This window comes from Phyllobates terribilis, unplaced genomic scaffold (genome assembly GCF_046119375.1).
Source record: "Phyllobates terribilis strain yellow unplaced genomic scaffold, ASM4611937v1 Scaffold_9__5_contigs__length_417890890, whole genome shotgun sequence".
Classification (NCBI taxonomy): Eukaryota; Metazoa; Chordata; class Amphibia; order Anura; family Dendrobatidae; genus Phyllobates; species Phyllobates terribilis.
In genome coordinates, this window is record NW_027362769.1 from 310125109 (window position 1) to 310149960 (window position 24852).

Below are 24852 nucleotides of genomic sequence, written 5' to 3' on the forward strand. Positions count from 1 at the left end.
ATGTGAAAGGAAACCACTACGAATGTTAGACCTATGCTTATTCATCCGTGCATGCATGGCCTGTATCGTACAGCCCATGTATTGTAGGCCGCACGTACATTCAGGAAGATATACAACGAACATGAAGTGACAGTTTAAAAATTGTCTAATGGTATATGTTTTGTCAGCAGTACTCAAAGAAAGTCTTTGAACCACTCAAGATGCTCTGGCAACACATGCATTTTGGGGACCCACAAGAGAAACAACCACTGATCAAATTGCCATACAGATAGGTTTGGTTGGAGAGGATTCACATAGCGTGTTGCTAGGAGCCACCATATTTCGGAGGTTCTTACCCCTTCTGAACACCACCCTTGGTTTATCAGGGAGGTGCCTAGAGAGGACCGGATCGCTCTTAAGGATGAACCAGAATTTATCTAGTAACTTTTGGATGTTCCTGTGAGACTGGTTATAAGTAGTCACCAGGCTCCAGTTACTCAACTCAGTAGCGTCATCAGGGGTGATATCACTGGCCGAAGTCGTACTCTTAACAATACTGTCTTGGGACCAGAGCTGGAGTTTTTTGATACAGGACTATTGAGATAATGCTCTACATTTCTGAAAGGCATCACTCAGTATTTTCCGTGGATATCCTTTTTGTCTGAACAGCTTGTTGATTGATTTTGCCCTGAAGGCCAAAATCCTCATTGGTACAGTTTTTTCTAATCCTCCAGTATTGGCCATATGGTGCGTTTCTGACCCATCTAGAGAGGTGTCCATGTTCGTGGTATATGTTCCTGAATGTAAGTGCGGTCTACAATATGTGGGCCGTATGATACAGGCCATGCATGCACGGATTAATAAGCATAGGTCTAACATTCGTAGTAGTTTCCTTTCACATAGCGTTTCCAAACATTTTTCTGTGGCGCATAATAAGGATCCTACTGACTTAAGGCTTAAAATTATTGATCAGACTGCTGAAACCACGACAGACCGCTTGGGTCGTTTACTTAATCGTGACAGTTATTAGATTTTTAGATTGGGCACACTGTCCCCTGATGGCATTAATTTAGCGATTGAGAATGCGATTCATTAGCGCTAGTTCTCTCGGTTCTTATTCACGCATTACCGGTTTTTATTCATTTTATGCCTTACATTTTATTTATAATCCCTGCATTTAGTACATCATGACATAACATGGTATATTGTGGCATCTTTTATCCTCTCTTAATCTTTTGATCTAAAATTTGCAAATGTAGTTTTTATATTCATATGATATTCATTTTCTTTTTTATATTTACTTCCTGTTTTGCATTTCCTGTGTTGTCATAATTATCAGTGTCTTGATTGGTGCACCTACCCTATATAATGGTTGATCTTTCATTTGCTCTCTAATCTACCTGAAAAAGATAGCTGTTGCTATCGAAATGCGTTGTGGCGTTCGAGAGCGTATTAAACAATAAAAGGTTTGTGTGTTATAACCTTAATCCCCTGTCTAGTTGTTCTAGCGCTTCCCTAACACCGCATATTTCTGTCTTGATAGCTAGAATGTATGGGCTGCAGTCAGGACAAGAAAGGAGACCATACATTCTGCTGGCTCCAATAATATATACCTGGTAGTAGCCCGTAGATTCTGCTACCTTTAATATATGCCTGGTAGAAGCCCATACATTCTGCTGGCTCCAATAATATACAGGTGCATCTCACTAAATTACAATATCATCAAAAAGTCTGAAACAGACTAAGGGACCTTTTTAAACACTTAGGAAGCCTTTGTGGATGTTTTTTGTTAATTATTCTACTTTACTGAGATAATGACTTGTGTGTTTTCATTGGCTGTAAGCCATAATCATCAACATTAACAGAAATAAACACTTGAAATAGATTACTATGTTTGTAATAACTAAATAATATAAGTTTCACTTTTTGTATTGAAAAACTGAAATAAATTAACTTTTTGATTATATTGGTTGGTAGGTTGGATTGCTGCTAAAAGGGGGAAAAAAAACCCTCTTTAAATCTTCTTCCTTGGCGAGTGTGAACGAGCTGAGTGTGACTGGAGCATAATTGCAGTCGGAAGTGTGTGACTTGGATTCAGTGACTTTGGAAGGGAGGAATTTGGACTGAATTGTTGTCTGTATTTTATTAATTCTTTACATTTCTTTTTACCTAACATTTCAGTCTAGTGCAATCCCCATTAGGAAATGAGCTCCATCATCGACAATGCTATTCAGTGTACATCTTGCCACATGTATGCAATCCTTGAACAGCCGGTCGGGGGTGCATACTGTTGTGCGAGATGTGTGCATGTTGTGCGTTTGGAAGCCCAGGTACTGGATCTAAATGAGCAGCTGGCAACACTGAGATCTATTGACAATATGGAAAGGAGTCTGCTGCTCACTGGGGTAGATATGGGGGAAGGTGGTAGCAGGGAGCTGCAGGACAGTGAGGCAGCTAGCTGGGTGACAGAAGGTGGGGAAGGGGGGATAAAGTGAAGAGTGCCAGGGAGGCTAGTCTTGATCTGGCACACCCCATTAAGTTTGCAAAGTTGACAGATGAGGGGGGTGTCAGTACAGGGGTAGCACTGCTGCAGCAAGGCATGTCCTCTGAAAGCCAGAGGAGTGTCAGCTCCAGTAAGGGGGAAAATAGGAAAGCAGGGCAGGCCAGGCCAGGCAGGTGCTGGTAGTAGGGGTACAGATAGGGCAATCTTTCACAAAGACTGGTATTGTCGAACAGTGTGCTGCCTACCTAGCGCTCGAGTCCGGCACATCGCTGATCGGGTTGACAGATTACTGGGAGGGGCTGGTGAGGACCCAGCAGCCATGGTGCACATTGGCACAAATGACAAAGTTAGAGGTAGGTGGAAGAGGATTTCAGGGAATTAGGCTGCAAGCTTAAAGCAAGGACCTCCAAGGTGGTATTCTCGGAAATACTGCCTGTACCACGTGCCATGCCAGAGAGGAAACGAGAGATTAGGGATATAAGTAAGTGGCTCAGGAATTGGTGTAGGAAAGAGGGGTCAGGGTTCCTGGAGAACTGAGCCGACTTCTCAGTTGTCTACAGGTTCTAAGCTAGGGACGGGCTGCACCTCAATGGGGATGGTGCAGCTGTGCTGGGGGAGAAAATGGCTATAAGGTTGGAGGAGTGTTTAAACTAGGGATTGGGGGTGGGTATTCATTTTATAGGTGGGGAAGATGGTGCAGATAGTGACCTCCCTGGGAACAAATAAAGAAATTGGGGGTGGGGTTAGAAAAGTCAATTTAGTAAGAAGGAATAGAGGTGCAGAGAGATCTATAAAATGCACGTACACTAATACCAGATGCCTCACCAACAAAATGGAGGAGGAATTAGAATTTTGTCGTAAAATAATTATGACATGGTGGGGATATCTGAGACATGGCTGAACGAGAGCCATGACTGGGCAGTTAATTTACAGGGCTATAGTCTGTTCAGAAATGACCATACAAACAAGCGAGGGAGAGGGGGTGTGTTGATATGTAAAATCATCCCTAAAACACATCTTGGGTGAGAATATATGTGAATCTAATGAAAATGTAGAGTCCCTTTGGGTGGAGATAAGGGGAGGGGGAAAAAATAAGTTTTCATGTATCTTTTAATAAGATGCGTAGTAGAGGGGTTACAAGGACACTAAACTTCAGGAAGGCAAATTTCCAAAGGTTGAGAGATGATCTTAATGCAATAAACTGGGACGATATCCTGAGACAAAGCTACACAAAGCAAATGGGAGACATTTATTAGCATTCTGAATAGGACCTGTGCACAATATATGCCCTATGGGAATAAACATGCAAGAAAAAGGAGGAAACCACTATAGCTAAATAGAGCTGTAAGGGGCGCAATAAGTGACAAAAAGAAAGCATTTAGAGAACTAAAGCAAGAAAGTAGTGATGAGGCATTAAATAAATACAGAAAATTAAATAAATTCTGTAAAAACCAAATCAAGGCAGCAAAGATTGAGACAGAGAATCATTGCCAGAGAAAGTAAAAATAATCCCAAAATATTTTTAACTATATAAATAGTAAGAAACTAAAAAATTATAGTGTTAGCTCCCTTATAAATAGTATGGGTGAAATGGTGGAGGAGAATGAGGAAAAAGCAAATATGCTAAATGATTATTTTTCAACAGTATTTACACAAGAAAATCGCATGACAGAAAACATGATTAGTGATGTCCATTAAATGTCACTTGCTTAACCCAGCAGGAAGTACGACGGCGTCTAAAAATCACTAAAGTTGGCAAATCCCCAGGCCCGGATGGGATACACCCGAAAGTACTGCAGGGATTAAGTAATGTCATAGATAGACCATTATTTTTAATCTTTAAAGATTCCATAATAACAGGGTCTGTACCACAGGACTGGCGTATCGCAAATGTGGTGCCAATATTCAAAAAGGGGACAAAAACCGAACTTGGAAATTATATGCCAGTAAGCTTAACCTCTACTGTGGGTAAAATCCTGGAGGGTTTCCTAAGAGATGCTATACTAGAGTATCTGAAGAAGAATAACCTCATGACCCAATATCAACATGGGTTTACAAGGGACCGTTCCTATCAAACTAATCTGATCAGCTTTTATGAAGAGGTAAGTTCCGGACTGGACCAAGGAAAAGCAGTGGATGTTGTGTATATGGACTTTTCAAAAGCTTTTGATACGGTTCCACACAAAAGGTTGATACATAAAATGAGAACAATGGGGATAGGGGAAAATATATGTATTTGGGTTAAGAACTGGCTCAATGATAGGAAACAAAGGGTGGTTATTAATGGAACACACTCAGACTGGGTCACAGTTAACAGTGGGGTACCACAGGGGTCAGTATTGGGCCCCCTTCTTTTTAACATATTTATTAATGACCTTGTAGGGGGCATACAGAGTAGTATTTCAATATTTGCAGATGACCCGAAACTCTGCAGGGTAATCAATAGAGAGGAGGACAATTTTATATTACAGGAGGATCTATGTAAACTAGAAGCTTGGGCTGCTAAATGGCAAATGAGCTTTAATGGGGATAAATGTAAGGTAATGCACTTGGGCAGAGGAAATAAAATGTATAATTATATGCTTAATTGTAAAACACTGGGCAAAACTGTCACTGAAAAAGACCAGGGTGTATTGGTTGACGACAAGGTCACGTTTGGTGGCCAGTGTCAGGCAGCTGCTGCAAAGGCAAATAAAATAATGGGATGCATTAAAAGAGGCATAGATGCGCATGAGGAGAACATAATTTTACCTCTATACAAGTCACTAGTGCAACCACACTTAGAATACTGTGTACAGTTCTGGTCTCCGGTGTATAAGAAAGACATAGCTGAACTAGAGAGGGTGCAGAAAAGAGCGACCAAGGTTATGGACTGGGGAGTCTGCAATACCAAGACAGGTTATTACACTTGGGGTTATTTAGTTTGGAAAAACGAAGGCTTAGGGGTGATCTTATTATCATGTACAAATATATGAGGGGACAGTGCAAAGACCTATCTACTGATCTTTTACTCTGAGGCCTGAGACTGGGACAAGGGGGCATCTCCTACATCTGGAGGAAAGAAGGTTTTATCATAATCACAGATGCAGATTCTTTACTGTAAGAGCAGTGAGACTATGGACCTCTCTGCCGCATGATGTTGTAATGAGTAATTCACTACTAAAATTTAAGAAGGGCATGGATGCCTTTCTTGAAAAGTATAATATTACAGGTTATATATACTAGATTCCTTGATAGGGCGTTGATCCAGGGAACTAGTCTGATTGCCGTATGTGGAGTCAGGAAGGAATTTTTTTTTCCCCCAATGTGGAGCTTAGTGTTTGCCGCATGTTTTTTTTGCCTTCCTCTGGATCAACATGTTAGGCTACGGGTTGAACTAGATGGACTTAGTCTTCCTTCAAGCTTAAAAACTGTTACTAATAGAGGAATCAGAGCAAATAAAACAAATGACAAAATAAAAGAAGCATAGCTGAAGTGACAAAGGAAAGGGAGAAACCTATAGGAACATAAAAGAATATTTACAATTGAAAGTAAAAAAGTGCACGATTCACTGTTCACCTTCACCGTCCCTGTGGTCTTAACTAGGGCCTCCTTTCTTTCTCTTAGGCTGTGTGCCCACGATGCATTTTTTAAACGTTTCCGCAGCGGCAAAAACGCTTAAAAAACGCATGGTAGAAGGCCTGCCATGTTCCCCAATGATGATCCGCATGTGCTGTGCACATGCTGCGGAAATTTCCGCTGCGGATTATCATTGCGGAAAAAAAACGCAGCACTACCAATTATTTTGTGGAAGTGCGGCGTTTTCGCCGCCAGTGACTTGCATTAGACCGCATGGAGTACGAATCACTGTATATGTAGATGCGCATTCCATGCGTTTTAATGTGCGGATGGTACCCAGGTCTAGAGAAGAGGATACTCTCCTCTGGACCCAGGTACCATAGAAACTGTGAAAAAAAGAATAAAATAAAAAATAAAGATTATACTTATCTTCTGGCGGCCCCCGCTGCACTCGTCCTTTCATACCGGCAGCTAGCGAAAGACTGAAGGACTTGCGCTGACATCACAGTCATGTGACGGGTCATGCGACGCTGACGTCGGCAGGTCCTTCAGTGTACCGCTGACGGCAAGGGAGAATAGAGGGAAGCAAGACACCGGGGGGGCCATCAGAGGGTAGGTAAATATTTATTTTTTATCATTCTTTTACGGTCACACTATATAAATCCATGCCGGTTGCATGGATTTATATAGTGTGACTAAGTTGACAATCACTTTCCAAGTGACGCTAAAATCGCTTAGAAAGCGTTTGTCAACCTGCATGCGGAAATGCAAGTGAAGAACGCTTCATTTCCGCATGTCCCTGGCAGGAAAAAGCATGTACAATCCGCATGCGTTTTTTTCTGCCAGGGAAATGCAGAAACGCTCACAAAAAAATCCTGAGCATTTCTGCATCGTGGGCAGATAGCCGAAGTGTGAGATAAGAACAGTAACAGCAAACTATCTGAGTCTTCCGGTTCAGGCACCGACCATGTGAAAACTAATTAACAGCTTATGCTCTACTCACTCGTATTTCATCCAACCGCCTGATCCCCGAATTCTGAGTCCTCATGGTATTTGAAACTGATACCAAGCTGAAGGCTATCTTTAAATACTAACACATATTTATATGGAAAGCCACCTCCTTCGTAGTGAGCAAGAACAGCCCACCTCTTCTTGCCATATTGACATTTCTAATCTCACCAAGATGGCCCCCACTACCAAGAGGAACAGTTTTCCCTAACAGAGGGTGGAGAGGAGTCGCGCCACTCCCTCAGACCACCCCGCATCTCTACCTCAAGGGATGGAGAAACAGAAATGGACCCTTCAGAACTGGCAGCTGAGGTCACGGCTAAATTACTACCGGAAATTAAATCCATAATTCAATCCACGCTCAACTCTGCCCTGATGGACCTACAGGTTAGGAAGCCGAACAGCTGACTATTAGAATCGAGTATATCGACCATTGAGGATGATTCAAAGGAGAACAACGTGAAAATGAAAGCCATCGTTCGTGAAAACATGATCTTGAGAGACCGCATTGATGACTTGGAGAACAGCTCCCAACGGAGTAACTTACGTTTGGTGGGATTACTGAAATCGTATCCACAAAATACTTTAAATCCATTATGTAAAAACGATATGCCAAGGGCTCTAAAACTACCCGAAGGCAAAAAGGTGTAAAGAGTCCACAGGATTGCCCCCCCCCCCCCCCCGCCCCCAATTTCTGTGAACCGGGATGCATCTAGACCAAGACAGGTCATCATGAAATTCCTGGATTTTAACGATAAAGCAGACATTATACAAGCATATAAGCAACTGAATCACCCAAGGTCATAAAATCTTTTTGAGGATTACGCCATCGAAGTGACCAGAAAACGCAAGGCCTTCAGCGCCATCTGCACTAGGCTCCATAAGGAAATAGTCAGCATTCAAGTCAGTCACCCAGCTACTCTACAGTTGAATGACTCAGATGGCTCCCTTCTGTGAATTTACTTCACCTGACAAGGCGTAGACTTGTCAACCACCTTCTGTGCCCATGGGTCAGTCATGAACGGACCCCCCCAGGCTGATAACAAGTCTTCCTGTTCGCGGACCCCAGAGAGGTCTATGAGTTGGGCAGGTAAAGGAGAACGTAAACTTAACACAAATATGATAAAAAAGTTAAAATTAATCCCTTTAAAGCCCATGACGTATTAATACGTGTCAGTGCCCTGGGCTCTAAGAACCTGACCCGTATTAGTACGTCATTGCGATCGCGTGCGCACACAGGCTGTGCGGGCGCTATCGCCGCCGGGTGTCAGCTGACTATCACAGCTGACACCCGGTACTATGTGCAGGGAGCGGTCCTGCACTGCTCCGGGCACATTAACCACCGCAATGCTGCGATCTAAGTCGATCGCAGCATTGCGGTGGCTAAGGGGAGGTGATCGCAATACTCACCTCTTTCGGCCTCCAGCGCTGTCTACCGCGGCTTCCCGGATGTTGCCATGACGACCCAATGTCGTCATAACATCCGGGTCACCAGGAAGATTTTTTGGTCATGCGCAGTGCATGACCAAACTATCTTCTCACTGTGCAGCGCTGGTGAGATGGTGCTCCATCCCTATGCTATGCAGGCGATCAGAACAAAAAAAGTTTAAGTCCCATAGTGGGACAAAGTATAAAAATAAAAAAACTGTCAGAAAATGGAAAAAAAAAAAATTGTAAAAATCTAAAAAAAAAATAATCCACCAAAAATAAAAATATAATTTAACCATCAATAAATATTATTATGAAAACAAACAATAAAAGTACACATTTAGTATCACGGCGTCCAGAACGACCTGACCTATAAAATTGTCCCACTAGTTAACCCCTTCAGTGAACACGGTAAAAAAACTAAATAACAAAAACGAAGCAAAAAAACTGTTATCATACTGCCAAACAAAAAATGGAATAACATGCGATCAAAAAGATGAATATAAATAAAAATGGTACCGCTGAAAAAGTCATCTTGTCCCGCAAAAAACAAGCCGACATACAGCACCATCATCCGAAAAATCAAACTTATAGCTCGCAGAATAAAGCGATGCAGAAAAATAATTTTCTCTATAAAATAGCTTTTATTGTGTAAAAGCGCCAAAACATAGAAAAACGATATAAATGTGGTACCGCTGTAAACGTACTGACCCAAAGAATAAAGCTACCTTATCAATCTTACCACACACGGAACAGAATAAAAAAAAAAGTAAAAGGGGAGATAGGGGAGATAGGGGAGAGAGCAAATTTTCTTGTTTTCTTTGTTGGTTGTTTAAATTGAAAATCCTCAGACATCTAAAACGCTTAAAACCTGACATAGCCCTCCTTCAGGAGACACACCTCCCAGAGGCCGATTTGCCTCGGATGAAAAAGTTATGGGTGGGCGGCACACCCTTGCCCACACCCCCCCCCCCCCTTGCCCACACACACACCCCCCCCCCTTGCCCACACACACACACCCCCCCCTTGCCCACACACACACCCCCCCCCCTTGCCCACACACACACCCCCCCCCCTTGCCCCCACACACACACACCCACCCCCCCTTGCCCCCACACACACACACCCACCCCCCCACCTTGCCCCCACACACACACCCACCCCCCCCCTTGCCCCCACACACACACCCCCCCCCCCCCCTTGCCCACACCCCCCCCCCCCCCTTGCCCACACCCCCCCCCCCCCTTGCCCACACCCCCCCCCCCCCTTGCCCACACACACCACCCCCCCCCCCCTTGCCCACACACACCACCCCCCCCCCCTTGCCCACACCCCCCCCCCCCCTTGCCCACACCCCCCCCCCCCCTTGCCCACACCACCCCCCCCCCCTTGCCCACACACACCCCCCTTGCCCACACCCCCCCCCCCCCCCTTGCCCACACCCCCCCCCCCCCCCTTGCCCACACCCCCCCCCCCCCTTGCCCACACACACCACCCCCCCCCCCCCTTGCCCACACACACCACCCCCCCCCCTTGCCCACACACACCACCCCCCCCCCTTGCCCACACACACCACCCCCCCCCCTTGCCCACACACACCACCCCCCCCCCTTGCCCACACACACCACCCCCCCCCCCTTGCCCACACACACCACCCCCCCCCCCTTGCCCACACACACCACCCCCCCCCCCTTGCCCACACACACCACCCCCCCCCCCTTGCCCACACACACCACCCCCCCCCTTGCCCACACACACCACCCCCCCCCCCTTGCCCACACACACCACCCCCCCCCCTTGCCCACACACACCACCCCCCCCCCTTGCCCACACACACCACCCCCCCCCCCCCTTGCCCACACACACACCACCCCCCCCCTTGCCCACACACACACCACCCCCCCCTTGCCCACACACACACCACCCCCCCCCTTGCCCACACACACACACCACCCCCCCCCTTGCCCACACACACACACCACCCCCCCCCTTGCCCACACACACACACACACACACCACCCCTTGCCCACACACACACACACACACACCACCCCTTGCCCACACACACACACACACACACACCACCCCCCCCCTTGCCCACACACCCCCCCCTTGCCCACACACACCCCCCCCTTGCCCACACCCCCCCCCCTTGCCCACACACACACCCCCCCCCCCCCTTGCCCACCCCCCCCCCTTGCCCACACACACCACCCCCCCCCCTTGCCCACACACACCCCCCCCCCCCTTGCCCACACACACCACCCCCCCCCCCCCTTGCCCACACACACCACCCCCCCCCCCCCTTGCCCACACACACCACCCCCCCCCCTTGCCCACACACACCACCCCCCCCCCTTGCCCACACACACCACCCCCCCCCCCTTGCCCACACACACCACCCCCCCCCCTTGCCCACACACACCACCCCCCCCCTTGCCCACACACACCACCACCCCCCCCCCTTGCCCACACACACCACCCCCCCCCTTGCCCACACACACCACCCCCCCCCCTTGCCCACACACACCACCCCCCCCCTTGCCCACACACACACACCACCCCCCCCCTTGCCCACACACACACACACACACACCACCCCCCCCCCTTGCCCACACACACACACACCACCCCCCCCCCTTGCCCACACCCACACACACACCACCCCCCCCCCCTTGCCCACACACACACACCACCCCCCCCCCCTTGCCCACACACACACACACCACCCCCCCCTTGCCCACACACACACACACCACCCCCCCCTTGCCCACACACACACACACCACCCCCCCCCTTGCCCACACACACACACACCACCCCCCCCCCTTGCCCACACACACACCACCCCCCCCTTGCCCACACACACACCACCCCCCCCCCTTGCCCACACACACACACACACACACCACCCCCCCCTTGCCCACACACACACCACCCCCCCCCCTTGCCCACACACACACCACCCCCCCCCCTTGCCCACACACACACACACCACCCCCCCCCTTGCCCACACACACACACACACCACCCCCCCCTTGCCCACACACACCCCCCCCCCCCCTTGCCCACACACACACCCCCCCCCCCTTGCCCACACACACACCCCCCCCCCCCCCCCTTGCCCACACACACACCACCCCCCCCCTTGCCCACACACACACCACCCCCCCCCCCTTGCCCACACACACACCACCCCCCCCCTTGCCCACACACACACCACCCCCCCCCTTGCCCACACACACACCACCCCCCCCCTTGCCCACACACACACACCACCCCCCCCCTTGCCCACACACACACACACACACACACCACCCCTTGCCCACACACACACACACACCACCCCTTGCCCACACACACACACACCACCCCCCCCCTTGCCCACACACCCCCCCCTTGCCCACACACACCCCCCCCTTGCCCACACCCCCCCCCCTTGCCCACACACCCCCCCCCCCCCCCCCTTGCCCACCCCCCCCCCCTTGCCCACACACACACCACCCCCCCCCCCCTTGCCCACACACCCCCCCCTTGCCCACACACACCCCCCCCTTGCCCACACCCCCCCCCTTGCCCACACACCCCCCCCCCCCCCCCCCTTGCCCACCCCCCCCCCCTTGCCCACACACACACCACCCCCCCCCCCCTTGCCCACACACACACCCCCCCCTTGCCCACACCCCCCCCCCCCCTTGCCCACACCCCCCCCCCCCCCCACACACACACACACACACACCCCTTTGCCCACACCCCCCCCTTTGCCCACACACCCACACGCCCACCCCCGCCCCCACCTTGCCCACCCCCCCTTGCCCCCACACCCCCCCCTACCTTGGCCACACACCCCCTTGCCCACACCCCCCCACCCCTGCCCGCCCACACACACTCACCCTTGCCCGCCCACACACACACTCACCCTTGCCCACACACACACACACTCACCCTTGCCCACCCACACACACACTCACCCTTGCCCACCCACACACCTCACGTTGTAAGGGGTTATAAGAACAGAGGAGAATTACTGATGAAATAGTGAAGTGTACACAATGCTAAGTGAAATACATGCGGTTCACTTTATTGTAGCAAATACATTATATTAATTACATACATCGTTTCCACTAGCTTTTGGGATGGAGAAGAGAAAATGGAGAAGAGAAAAATATGAAAAGTGTTTATGACAAGATTTTTCCTAAAATGTCACCATCTCTGAATAAGTAGTATTCCTGTAAAAAGAAAAAAATATACAGTTAGCCATCTTACTTATAAATTGAGAGAACAAAAAACAAGTGTCAAACAGTGGTACATACCTTATCATCAAGCAATACTTTGGTTCCTCCATATTCAGGAAGGAGGACTGTTTCACCAACATTTACATTAACAGGTTGGATCTCTCCGCTCTAAAATACAAAATTTTTTTTTTTTTTTAGAATAAAAAGCCCTCAACAACATGCACACACAAGTATTAAGTCATGAATTGTAGGAGTTAATAATCCGATTATATATGCGTGCATATCCATAAACTTCATTATCTGAAAAAGCGCTAAACAAACTAAAAAAAAAAAAAGAATGTATGCATCTCAATTTAACCCCTTAAGGATGGAGCCAAATTTTACAATTCTGATCAGTGATAACTCTGGAACGCTTCAGCAGATCCCACTGATTGAGTTTTTTTCTTGACATATTGTACTTCATGATAGTGGTAACATTTCTTCGTTAGGATGTGCGTTTACTTGACATCAGCACAATTTTTTATAACAATTTTTTTTTTTGTTGACCAGCGCTCTCAATTTTCCAACAAAACTTTATAAAAAAAAAAAAAAAAAAAGTTAAGGACCACATCATATTTTTAGGGACTTTGAGGGGTCTATATGAAAGAAAATACCCAAAAGTGGGGCGTGGCCTAGGCGGGAAGGAGACCAAATGCTTGCTGATGCAGCTTCGTCACCTAGCCCTGTTATAAGTTCATTTTCCTTATTTTAAAGGATTTTCCCACCCTCCATCTGTTCATTTTCTGGATTGTGAACCTCACACCTACATGAGACCACAAATATCTCCCCTCAGAGACGCTGAGCCGTACCCATCTATTGAACTCCATAGCAGTGGCTGGGCAACGCAGCACAGAGCCTCAGCCATGCTAAGCTCGACGGGGCCTGATGAGGGGAGACGCCGTTTGAGGTGAAGTGATTAACACGGCTGGGAGGATAATGAAGCCCAGCTTGGTTGGTAATCACCACCCCCATCCCCCTGCACCTCACCTGCAACACCTGCAACACCTGACATTCTCTGCTATAGCAGTCCCCCGGAGCAGAGCTCATAGTCTAGCTCCTCAGCCCCCTCTCTGTGGCGCTGAGCGGCGGTGTCCAGGGACCTTGTTTTAATTGAGATGGCATAGACTTTGCCTGTGGCTTGCTCCAGCGCTGGTGACTGGTGCTGCCCTGTCCCACTTTGAACTGTGGGTGCTCGGGCTCCTTCTCCCCAAGGCTGCAGGTTCTAAGTTCCTACCTAAGACACCACAGTATAGCAAAAGGCACCAAATCCACTATCTTGAGGGACCAGCTCATATCACAGCACCAGTAATGGTCGTTGCATCGTACAGGAAGAGATCATCTCACCATTGAAGAAACCAAGTACCACTATCATTACCCTGATCTGCTTAGTTTTCTCTTTGACATGTACACTGATATTTTCAAACTTTGATAAACCTTTGATAGAGCACATCGGGCTCTTAAACCAAAGGGATCTTCAACTCGGGATATCATATGCTGCATCCATGACTACCATAAAAGAAGTTATAATGTCCAAGGCACAAAATACTCAACCTAGAATACGAAAAAAAAAAATATTCCATTCCAAAATCTTTACAGACCTCTCACGGATAACTCTACAAAAAACTCCACCCAAGTCCTCTCCTCTCTACCTTAAAGGACCACCAGATCATTTACAGATGGGGCTTCCCTTTTTCGTTTACAATGAGAAAGGGAGGCAAATTGGCCATATTTAAACTACATGAAGATCTCCCAAATTTCTGCAAAATCTTAAACATCCCTGTTCCGGACCTTCCAAACTGGGAACCTTACCACTTGCTCCATCTCCGGTGTGGCAGTCAACCAATAAAAAGCATAGTAGACCAACATCTGCTCAATCACGAACCCCTACCCCCGTGATCTCCTACTATTGTGACAAAACTTGAACTACCAACTGATTCGATATAGTAGTTTATGGTTGTTACGAATGTTCTTTCCCCCAGTTAAATATCATGTTGTAGCCCATTACTGCATAAACAATTGAATAGTAGCCAGAATATTGGGGTTTATGGTACCTCAACCTATTCATTTACTAGGTCTACTTTAAGGGTATGTGTAGACTGTCGGTATTGGTAGCGCTTAGAACGCAGCATACTGTATGCTGTGTCCAAAGCGCTACACGCAGGAGAATATGCATGTGTTCATTAAAGATGCTGGAATAAAGTGGGAAAGCCTTCGCCCTACCTTGGGACTCACATCATTGGGAAGATTTTTTAGTATTGGAGGATGGTCCACCAAACATATAGCCCAACTCCTTTTTTGATTTTGACTCCCGTCTTTTGTCTCCTGGAGCGCGACCCAGATTAAATTTACTTCTCCGAAAACATAATCTTTTTGAGTCCCCCGAGAATCCTGGGAAACCTTTGTTCCTATCGCCAGCCTTCTCTAAAAGGTCATCCAGCTTCTGGCCAAAACAGGAGTCTGCAGTCACAAGGGAGGGAACATAACTTATGTTTAGAGATTGTAGGTCACCCGGAAAACCCTTCAGCCACAAGGCCCGTCTGGCAGCATTAGATAAATTTGCTGATCTAGCCGAGAGTCTCACTGAGTACGCTGAAGCTGCATTAGGGACAGATTTTAAAAGGATTCTATCCCTAGGGATCTTTTTAGCCCTAAGCTAGTCTTCTAATTCTTGGAGCCACACAATGAGAGATCTTGCAACCCAGGTGCCTGATACCGCAGGCTTCAGGCCCCCAGCTGCAGCTTCCCATGTGTGACGTAGAAAGGAGTCCGCTTTTTTTTCTTTTTTTTTTTTCCCCCATCAAGGGCATCTTTTCGGACACCTGAATCCTCCAAGGGTAAGGATGATTTTTTGGACGATCTGGCAACTGCCTCGTCAACTTTGGGGATTTTATCCCAAGGCTCAGAGTCCTTCTCCTTGAAGGGGTATCTTCTCTTAGAGAAGGAGGGTAAGGCCCCTGATCATTCCAGCTTCCTCCATTCTCGGTCAATGAGGCCCTGAATTTAAGGGTTTACAGGAAAGGAGCGTCTTTCTCCAAGGCCTGCAAACAATGTCTGCCTGGGATCTGGCTGCTTTCTCCTCCCCCAAACCCCTGGTTGATCTGACCGCTCTAACCAATTTGTCCGTACCCTCAATTGGGAAGCAGGGTCTACCATTATCCTATGAAGAGGACGGTGAATCACTTAGCCATAGATCCTCGGACTGCGAGGAATCAGTCGGAGGAGATACTATGGTTTTTTTTCTTCCCTCCAAGTAACCCCTTCAGGGACCCTTGAACCTCTGCGTGGACTATGGATTTTAGATTGGATGCGAAATCCAGAGAACTTTCCGCTATGGTTCTATTAATACAGCTTGAGCAAACCTGTTTTTGCGTATCTATGGAAAGTGGAATTTGGCATAGGGCACAAATCCTGTGCTTTTGCTTGGCGATACTCTTAGGCTCCTACAGAAGGAAGCACATAGACTTCCCATTACTAAAAGGCGACATTCATAGAATGGTAGATTGGAAGGGACCTCCTGGGTCATCTGGTCCAACCCCCTGCTCAAAGCAAGATTCACTAAAACATCCCAGAGAGATAACTGTCCAGTCTGTGTTTGAAGACGTCCATTGAAAGGGAACTCACAACCTCTCGTGGCAGCCTGTTCCACTCATTGATCACCCTGTCAAAAAAGATTTTCTAATATCTAATCTGTCTCTCCTGTCATTGCTTCTAATTTTTCCTTGTGCAAATGAGAATAAATAGGATTCTTCTACAATGTGACAGACTTGAGATATTTGTAGACGGCTATTAAGTCTCCTCGGTCTTCTTTTTTGCAAGCTAAACATTCCCAAATCCTGTAACCGTTCCTCATAGGACATGGTTTGCAGACCGGTCACCATTCTGGTCGCTCTTCTCTGAACTTGCTCCAGTTTGTCGAAGTCTTTTAAAATGTGGTGCCCAAAACTGGACACAGTATTCCAGATGAGGTCAGACCAAAGAGGAGTAAAGTGCGATAATGACTTCACGTGATCGAGACTGTATGCTTCTGTTAATACATCCCATAATTGTATTTGCCTTTTTTGCTGCTGCATCACATTGTTGACTCATGTTTAGTCTATAATCTATTAGTATACCTAAGTCTTTCACATGTACTGTTGCTTAGCTCTATTCCTCCCATTCTCTATATGCTTTTTGCATCTGCCCAGATGCAGTACTTTGCATTTTTCCCTGTTAAAAACCATTCTGTTACTGCCCACTGCTCTAGTATATTTAGGTCTTTTTGAATCCTCTCTCTCTTCTCTAGTATTAGCTATCACTCCTAGCTTTGTGTCATCAGTAAATTTAATCAGTTTATCCTCAATTCCTCCATCTAAATCATTGATGAAAGTGTTGAACAATACAGGTCCCAGGACAGAGCCCTGCGGTACCCCACTTGAGACATTCATCCAACTGGATGTGAAGCCATTTACAACCACCCTTTGAGTCCGATCACCAAGCCAGTTATGAATCTACCTAACAGTTGCCTTGTCCATTCCATACTTGGTCATTTTTTCAATAAGGATGGTGTGCGATACTTTGTCATATGCTTTAACCCCTTACTTACCGGGGACGTATTAGTACGCATATTTGCGTACCCCCCGTTCAGTGAGGGCTGCTGCGCTGAGCCTTCACTGAACGGAGCACATGTCAGCTGATTCTTACAGCTGACATGTGCCCGCAACAGCCGCGGGTGGAATCGCGATCCACCCGTGGCTATTAACCAGCTAAATGCTGCTGTCAATCTCCGACAGCAGCATTTAACGCGCGCTTCCGGGTAGCGCGTCATAAGCCCCGCCCACCGGCGACCCCGTCACGTGATCGCGGGTCGCCGATGGGCGTGCATGACAACCCAGGGTCTGCAGCAGACGCCTGTGGTTGTCATGATCTTGTCGCTATGAGCGCCACCTAGTGGTCGGCGCTCATAGCACAGGACCATTTCTGCTGCATGCAGGGGACCTGCTCGTCCCCTGTATGTAGCAGAGGCGATCGGATAGTTGCTGCTTCTAGTCTCCTATGGAGACTATAGAAGCATGCAAAAAAAAAAAGTTTTTAAAAATATAAAAAAAAATATAAAAGTTTAAATCACCCCCCTTTCGCCCCATTCAAAATAAAATATATATAAAAAAACCCCCACATACACATATTTGGTATCGCCGCGTTCAGAATCGCCCTATCAATATAAAAAAAGAATTATTCCGATCGGTAAACGGCGTAGCGAGAAAAAAATTCTAAACGCCAGAATTACGTTTTTTGGTCGCCGCAAAATTGCAATAAAATGCAATAACGGGCGATCAAAACATCGGATCTACCCCAAATGTTATCAATAAAAACATCAGCCTGGCACGCAAAAAATAAGCCATCAACCAGCCCCAGATCACGAAAAATGGAGACGCTACGGGTCTTAGAAAATGGCGCTATTTTTTTATTTTTTTATTTTTTTACCAAATTTTGGAATTTTTTTTCACCACTTAAATATAAAAGAACCTATACATGTTTGGTGTCTATGAACTCGTAATGACCTGTAGAATAAGAAGGTCAGGTCAGTTTTAGCATTCAGTGAAAATGGTAAAAAAAAATAAATAAAAAACAACTGTGGTATTGCACTTTTTTTGCAATTTTACCGCACTTGGAATTTTTTTCCCCGTTTTCCCGTACAGGATATGATAAAACTAGTAATGGCGTTGAAAAGTACAACTCGTCCCGCAAAAAATAAGCCCTCACATGGCCATATTGACCAAAAAATAAAAACGCTATGGCTCTGGGAACAAGGGGAGCAAAAACGAAAATGCAAAAACGAAAAATGCTCCGGGGCTTAAGTTAAAGAAGATCACTCACTCCTGAAGTCAAACGGGTACCAGATTCGGAGGCTGTGGTGGAATATGCGATGATTCCTTTCTGGATGGTTCAGAGACGTCCGACACCTTGCTCTTGCGGCTGCCAGGAGGGGCATCCAGAGCCTCCTCTGGTTCAAGCGCCCCCCCCGCACCGACCCTCCGGCCGAGGCTTAAAAAGACCGGCAGGGAACAATTCACGGGGCGCAGCCATCTTGGATCAGGTGCCGCACCCTGACGTCACTAGGTGCGCTTCTCCCAGCGAACGCCGCGCCGTCAGGCGCGTCATACCTGGAAATCCAACAGAGGAGTCCAAGGCAGGGGGAGGGCGGTGCAGCGGTCTGCGAGAAGCCGGAGCCTGCCTCACCAAGTGCGCCCGCTAGGGCAAAGGCCCCCCCACAGGAGCTGCAGATGGCGCTTCTGGAGCTTGGCACAGGCCAGCGCCCGTTCTTTCACACCGGAACAGACCCAGGTAAGCTTGCATCTTCTTTCCAGACAGGTTCCCATCAAGGACATGAAACCAACTGAAGCGAGGGAGAGGTACCGCCCTTTTATTTCAGACTGTTTCCTGTCCTTGATGGGGTGGATCCCTCTCTCAAGGTGTGCTGTTGTGGGTGAGGGGAAAAGTAACATTTAAACTTTGTTTCACAAAATGTTTACTTCAGATCAAATTTTTTAATTTTCACAAGGGTAACGAAAGAAAATGGACCACAAAATTTGTTGTGCAATTTATCCTGAGCATGCCGATACCCCATATGTGGGGGGAAAAACACTGTTTGGGTGAACTGCAGAGCTTGGAAGGGAAGGAGCACCGTTTGACTTTTTGAACGCAAAATTGGCTGGAATTAACACTGGACGCCATGTTGCGTTTCGAGAGCCCTTGGTGTGCCTAAACAGTGGAAACCCACCACAAGTGACCCCATTTTGGAAACTAGACCCCTCAGGGAACTTACAGGTGCATCTCACTAAATTAGAATATCTTAAAGTTAATTTCAGTTCTTCAATACAAAAAGTGAAACTCAGTCATTACAAACAGAATAATACATTTTAAGTGTTTCTGTTAATGTTGATGATCATGGCTTACAGCCAATGAAAACACAAGTCATTATCTCAGTAAAATAGAATACTTTATAAACAGAGACATGTTTTTAAAATCCAAAATGTTGGCCTACTGAAATGCATGTTCAGTAAATGAACTCAATACTTGGTCAGGGCTCCTTTTGCTTCAATTACTGGATCAATGTGGCATGGCATGGAGGCGATCAGCCTGTGCCACTGCTGAGTTATGGAAGCCCAGGTTGCTTTGACAGCAGCCTTCAGCTCGTCTGCATTGTAATCTTCCTCTTGACAATACCCCATCTATGGAGTTAAGGTCAGACGAGTTTGCTGGCCAATCAAGCACAGTGATACTGTTGTTTTTAAACCAGGTATTGGTACTTTTGGCAGTGTGGACAGGTGCCAAGTCTGGCTGAAGAATGAAATTTCCATCTCCAAAAAGTTTGTCGGCAGAGTGAACCATGAAGTGCTTTAAAATTTCCTGGTAGACAGCTGCGCTGACTTTGGTCTTGATAAAATACAGTGGACCTACACAAGCAGATGACATGGCTCCCCAAACCATACAAAAGTAAAAGACAGCGTCCATGCCAGGGTGTTTAATTGCAAAAGAGGTGTTTATTCCGCCATTCCAAAACACAACGTTTCGACCCTGTGTGGGTCTTTGTCAAGTATAGGTGAAAAAACAGGGCCGTACTTATGTAGTGTGGTTCAAAACAGCTCACCAATCACTGAAAAGGTTCGACCCACACATCAATAATGTTTAGATAATTAGAATATAGTACAAAAAACATAGATCCATACATTAAACACAGGTTATTTTAAATAAGACATCCATAAAATACAATCTTACTCAAAAACAAATATATTAGACCATTATTTACATATGTATTGTACCTCAGTTCACCTATCATGTTTGGCATTATGATATCTAAGCAACCACCCACCGATCACTTCATATGGAGTCATAAGTACGGAGGTTCTCCAGACCAATCACCATAGGTGTATGGATAAGCACCAAAGGAGTATGTCCACAAGCATATGTATGAACTCCAATCGGATCACACCAAAAGGACCTGCCACCTCACAGGAAAGCAATCACATGACCACACCCATGTGACCTATGATCCCATCATGTTTGCACAAACAGTGTACATTATTGGTCTAAAGGCACATTTTATTGCTAGAATAACCCCCACATTATGTATATATACCTCTCCTAACTCCATTTAATATAAACATTGTAATGGCATAAATAGTAAGCACACACAACCTGTCAGCAGCATCTGCAGGACCAGCCACATCACTTAAGGGCAGTCACATGACCAAGACCACATGATCAGCGGTGGGGATTCACCCAGGCTCCCATTCAGCACTAGGGTAACTACCACAAGGAATAAGGGTAGGAAAGGAGAGGGGGAGGGTGGGGGGAACACAACCTAATGGCTCTAGCATCATTATAATTAATGCAATAGTACATATGCCTATGAACAAAAATGCATAAAAGCCAAGAAAAGAAAATAACTCCACAATGAGACAATCATGGGAGGATCAAAGTTCAGGGAGAGGGCCATAGTTTAGCCTACATATAAACATAAATTTATATATAAAAATAGAAGTTATCCCCTAAAGGGGATGTCTTCGTCCCCGTACTTCGATCCACCTTCAGATTCATCCCAACAACTGGTTTGAAAGAAGAAAAAGAAAAGTAGTGTTAAAATCACATACATTCTATAAAATAGATCTATGACATCTACCTACTCCAGATGTAGAGTTAGAGTGGAGAATCAAAGGGAGTAAGGTTCAAATTAAGCTATTCTGTAAATTATATTCAATATTTAACCCTCTAGGTTAAGAAGTTCCCAATTCAAAAATCCATCTCAATTCCTTCCTCTTCAAAACCTTCAATCTCCACCCCTCCTCTGTCCCGAGACACTATCGATAATCTTGAATCGCAATTGGTTTACTGAGTGTCTGTTCAACAAAATGTTGAGGAACAGGCAATTCAGTAAGATCAGTCCTGATGGTACTTTTACGTTTACTTAGCCTTGCCCAGACTTCCATTGTGGTCTCCCCAACATAGTATAGGCCACACGGGCAGGACAAAACATATACGTGCTCCTCGAGCTATGTGATATCTTTCTTTGAGGGTATAGAGTTTACCCGTGTGAGGGTGATAATAAATATTACCCTTAATCATATTACCACAGCGAGCACATCCTAGACAAGGGAAATTACCCAGTCTGGGAGGGCTAAACGTGGTTTGAACTGACACACGGGAAGGGCCAAAGTCAGACTTGACCAATCTCTCTCTCAAATTACGATTATGTCTATAGGACAAAAGAGGTCGAGAGGCAAACTCCTGTATATTTGGGAGACCTTTTTGAAAAAGGGGCCAGTGTTTATGTTGGATGCTTCCAATAAGCCCGCTAGCTGGACTATACGTGGATACAAAATGTATCCTTTTGGCATCCCTTTTGTGGCAAACACCCTTTAATAGATCTTCACAATTTGATCCTAAAGCCTGACCTTTGTACCTATTTACCTCACGACTAGGGAATCCCCTCATTTTGAACTTATGACACATCTGTTCCAGTCTCGCATTCACCCTCTCCTTGCACGAAACAATCAGTCTCCCCCTAATCAATTGACTACATGGTAAGGAACAGAGCACCTTGCGGGGGTAGTTGCTATCAACGCACAATAGGCTGTTTGTCCATGCCTTGAACATAAAGGTCTGCATACAACTGGCCCTCATACTTGTATACCAACGTATCGAAGAACTGCAATTCAACAGTAGAATGGCATAGTGTGAACTGCAGCTCTGGGAATACTAGATTCATCCCATTTTGCAATGTAAGGAGCCCATCCAAAGGCTCCCCAAACGATCACCGATTGTGGAAACTTGACACTAGACCTCAAGCAGCTTGGATTGTGTTCATCTCCACTATTCCTCCAGACTCTGGGACCTTGATTTCCAAAAGAAAATTGGAACTCTGGGACCGTGTGAAGTATGTCAATGACTGCCTTCAGGACATCTGTGAAGTCAGCAGTCTTCCCCATGATGGTGGAGCCTAGTGAAACAGACTAAGGGACCTTTATAAACGTTTAGGAAGCCTTTGCAGGTGTTTTTTTTGTTAATTCTAATTTACTGAGATAATGACTTTTGTGCTTTCATTGGCTGTAAGCCATAATCATCAACATTAACAGAAAAACACTTGAAATAGAGCAATGTAATGACTATATAATATACGAGTTTCACTTTTTGTATTGAAGCACTGAAATAAATTAACGTTTTGATGATATTCTAATTTAGTGAGATGCACCTGTATGTAAATGTGTGCTGAGCACCTCTAACAGCCAGATGCTTCACAGAAGGTTATAAAGTAGAGCCGTGAAATTAAGAAATCAATTTTTTTTCCACAAAAATGTACTTTTAGCCTCAATTTTTTTTATTTTCACAAGGGTAACAGGAGAAAATGGACCCCAAAATTTCTTGTGCAATTGCTCCAGAGTACGGACATACCCCATATGTAGGGGAAAACTATTGTTTGGGTGCATTGCAAGGCTTGGAAGGCAGACTTTGATGGAATGGTCTGCGGGTGTCATGTCGTGTTTGGAGAACCCCTGATGTGCTTAAACAGTAGAAAACCCCCACAAGTTACCCTATTATGGAAACTACACCCCTAAAGGCTTTAAGCTAGGGGTATAGTGAGCATTTTGAACCCATAGGTACTACACAGAATTTGATAACATTAGGTCGTCATTTTAAAAACTTTTTTTTACAAATGTAGTTTTAGCCCCAAATTTCTAATTTTTACAATGGATAATAGGAGAAAACGGACCCTATAATTTGTTATACTATTTCTCCCGAAAGTGACGATGTCGTCAGAAATTACTGTTGCCCAACACATCAGAGCTGAGAAGGAAGGAGCGCTATTTGGCTTTTGGAGTATAGGTTTAGGTTGAATAATTTGTGGGCAACATTTGCCAGAACAGCAGAAAAACCCCAAGTGACCCCACTGTAGAAACTACACATGTCAATGAATTTAGTGACTATTATGCAACATCCACGCCAGGATTTAATCTGGAGAATTGCAAATATGCCAGTTTAGTGCCCATACATTTCTCCTGGTGACACACACCCCGTGAATTTTTAAGTGCTCTTTCCGCTACAATAATGCCAAACATGTGGCCGCTTACTGTGGTTTAGGCACAGTAGGGCTCAGAAAGAGGGGGGCATGGGCATTTGGGAGTGCAGAATTCACTTGATTTTATTTGAGGGGGTGGGAGCTGTCGTTTTTCCAGAGTCTATGTTCTACCAGTAATGTGTGACCCCTTATAGTCCCAGTGACAGATGACGGACCCGAGAGGGGGATGGTTTTGTGTGGGATAAATTAGGGGTTTTATTAGCAACATTTTGGAGTACATAATTTTCAATTGCTTCCAGAATGAGACTGGATAGCCTTCTTGTGTTCTACGCTGAGCACTTACGTCGGGGTTTCCGTGTAAAATTCCACAAATTCGGTTCAGACGAAATCCCCAACGGAACAATCGACCATATTGAGGCAGATGGAGACACTGGAGTCGGTTTGATTTCTGCTCCGGTGATCTTTTTAGGCGAGCACAGATCTGGAAATGTCTTATAAATGTCTGTCCTATTCCTGATCTAACGGTCTAGATGTTTAGCGGAGATTAATCTGTGTGATCACTTAAACATGAGCCATGTATGAGGGAGTCAGAAATTGAGGAGTCGGAGGTTTGGCTTGCCGACTCAGCCATGCTAAAAACAGGATTTTTCAAAAAAGAATTTGATTTTGCATTGTCAATTTGAGAGCTGTAATTTATTTTTTTGCCGAATATTATGGTTTGTTTTTTTGTGGGACGGTTTGGCGCTTTTATTTTTAATTTTTTTTACATACGACTTTTTGATCACTTTGTGAGTTAGTATGCATTTTGAGTGGCGAAACAGATTTTAAAACTTTTTTTTTTTTTTAACACGTTTTCTTCTACTTTTTTTGATTGACCGTGGTATTTAAGGGGTTTATCGGCCCCAATCGGCATGGAAACCGGCTGGGGCAGACACAGCTGACACCCGCGGGAATCGCTGCCGCTTTTCACTTATGCCTCAGCACCATGAAAGAGCGGCGCTGAGGCATAAATACCCTTATCGACCGCCGTGAAAATGCGTTCCGGCGGT

At 46.1% G+C, this 24852-nt stretch overlaps 1 protein-coding gene across 3 annotated transcripts in view; it reads right to left on the reverse strand.

The window, feature by feature from the left end:
• Positions 1–12532: 12532 nt before the first annotated feature.
• HSPE1 (heat shock protein family E (Hsp10) member 1) overlaps positions 12533–24852 on the reverse strand; it is a 51575-nt gene continuing 39255 nt past the window's right edge. For all 3 annotated transcript variants that reach the window (XM_073647954.1, XM_073647955.1, XM_073647952.1), the window contains 2 exons: positions 12790–12879; positions 12533–12705 (listed from right to left, as the gene is read on the reverse strand). In XM_073647954.1, the coding sequence (XP_073504055.1) occupies positions 12655–12705; positions 12790–12879 (141 nt within the window). In that variant the 3' untranslated portion in view covers positions 12533–12654. The remainder of the gene's footprint in view (positions 12706–12789; positions 12880–24852) is intronic.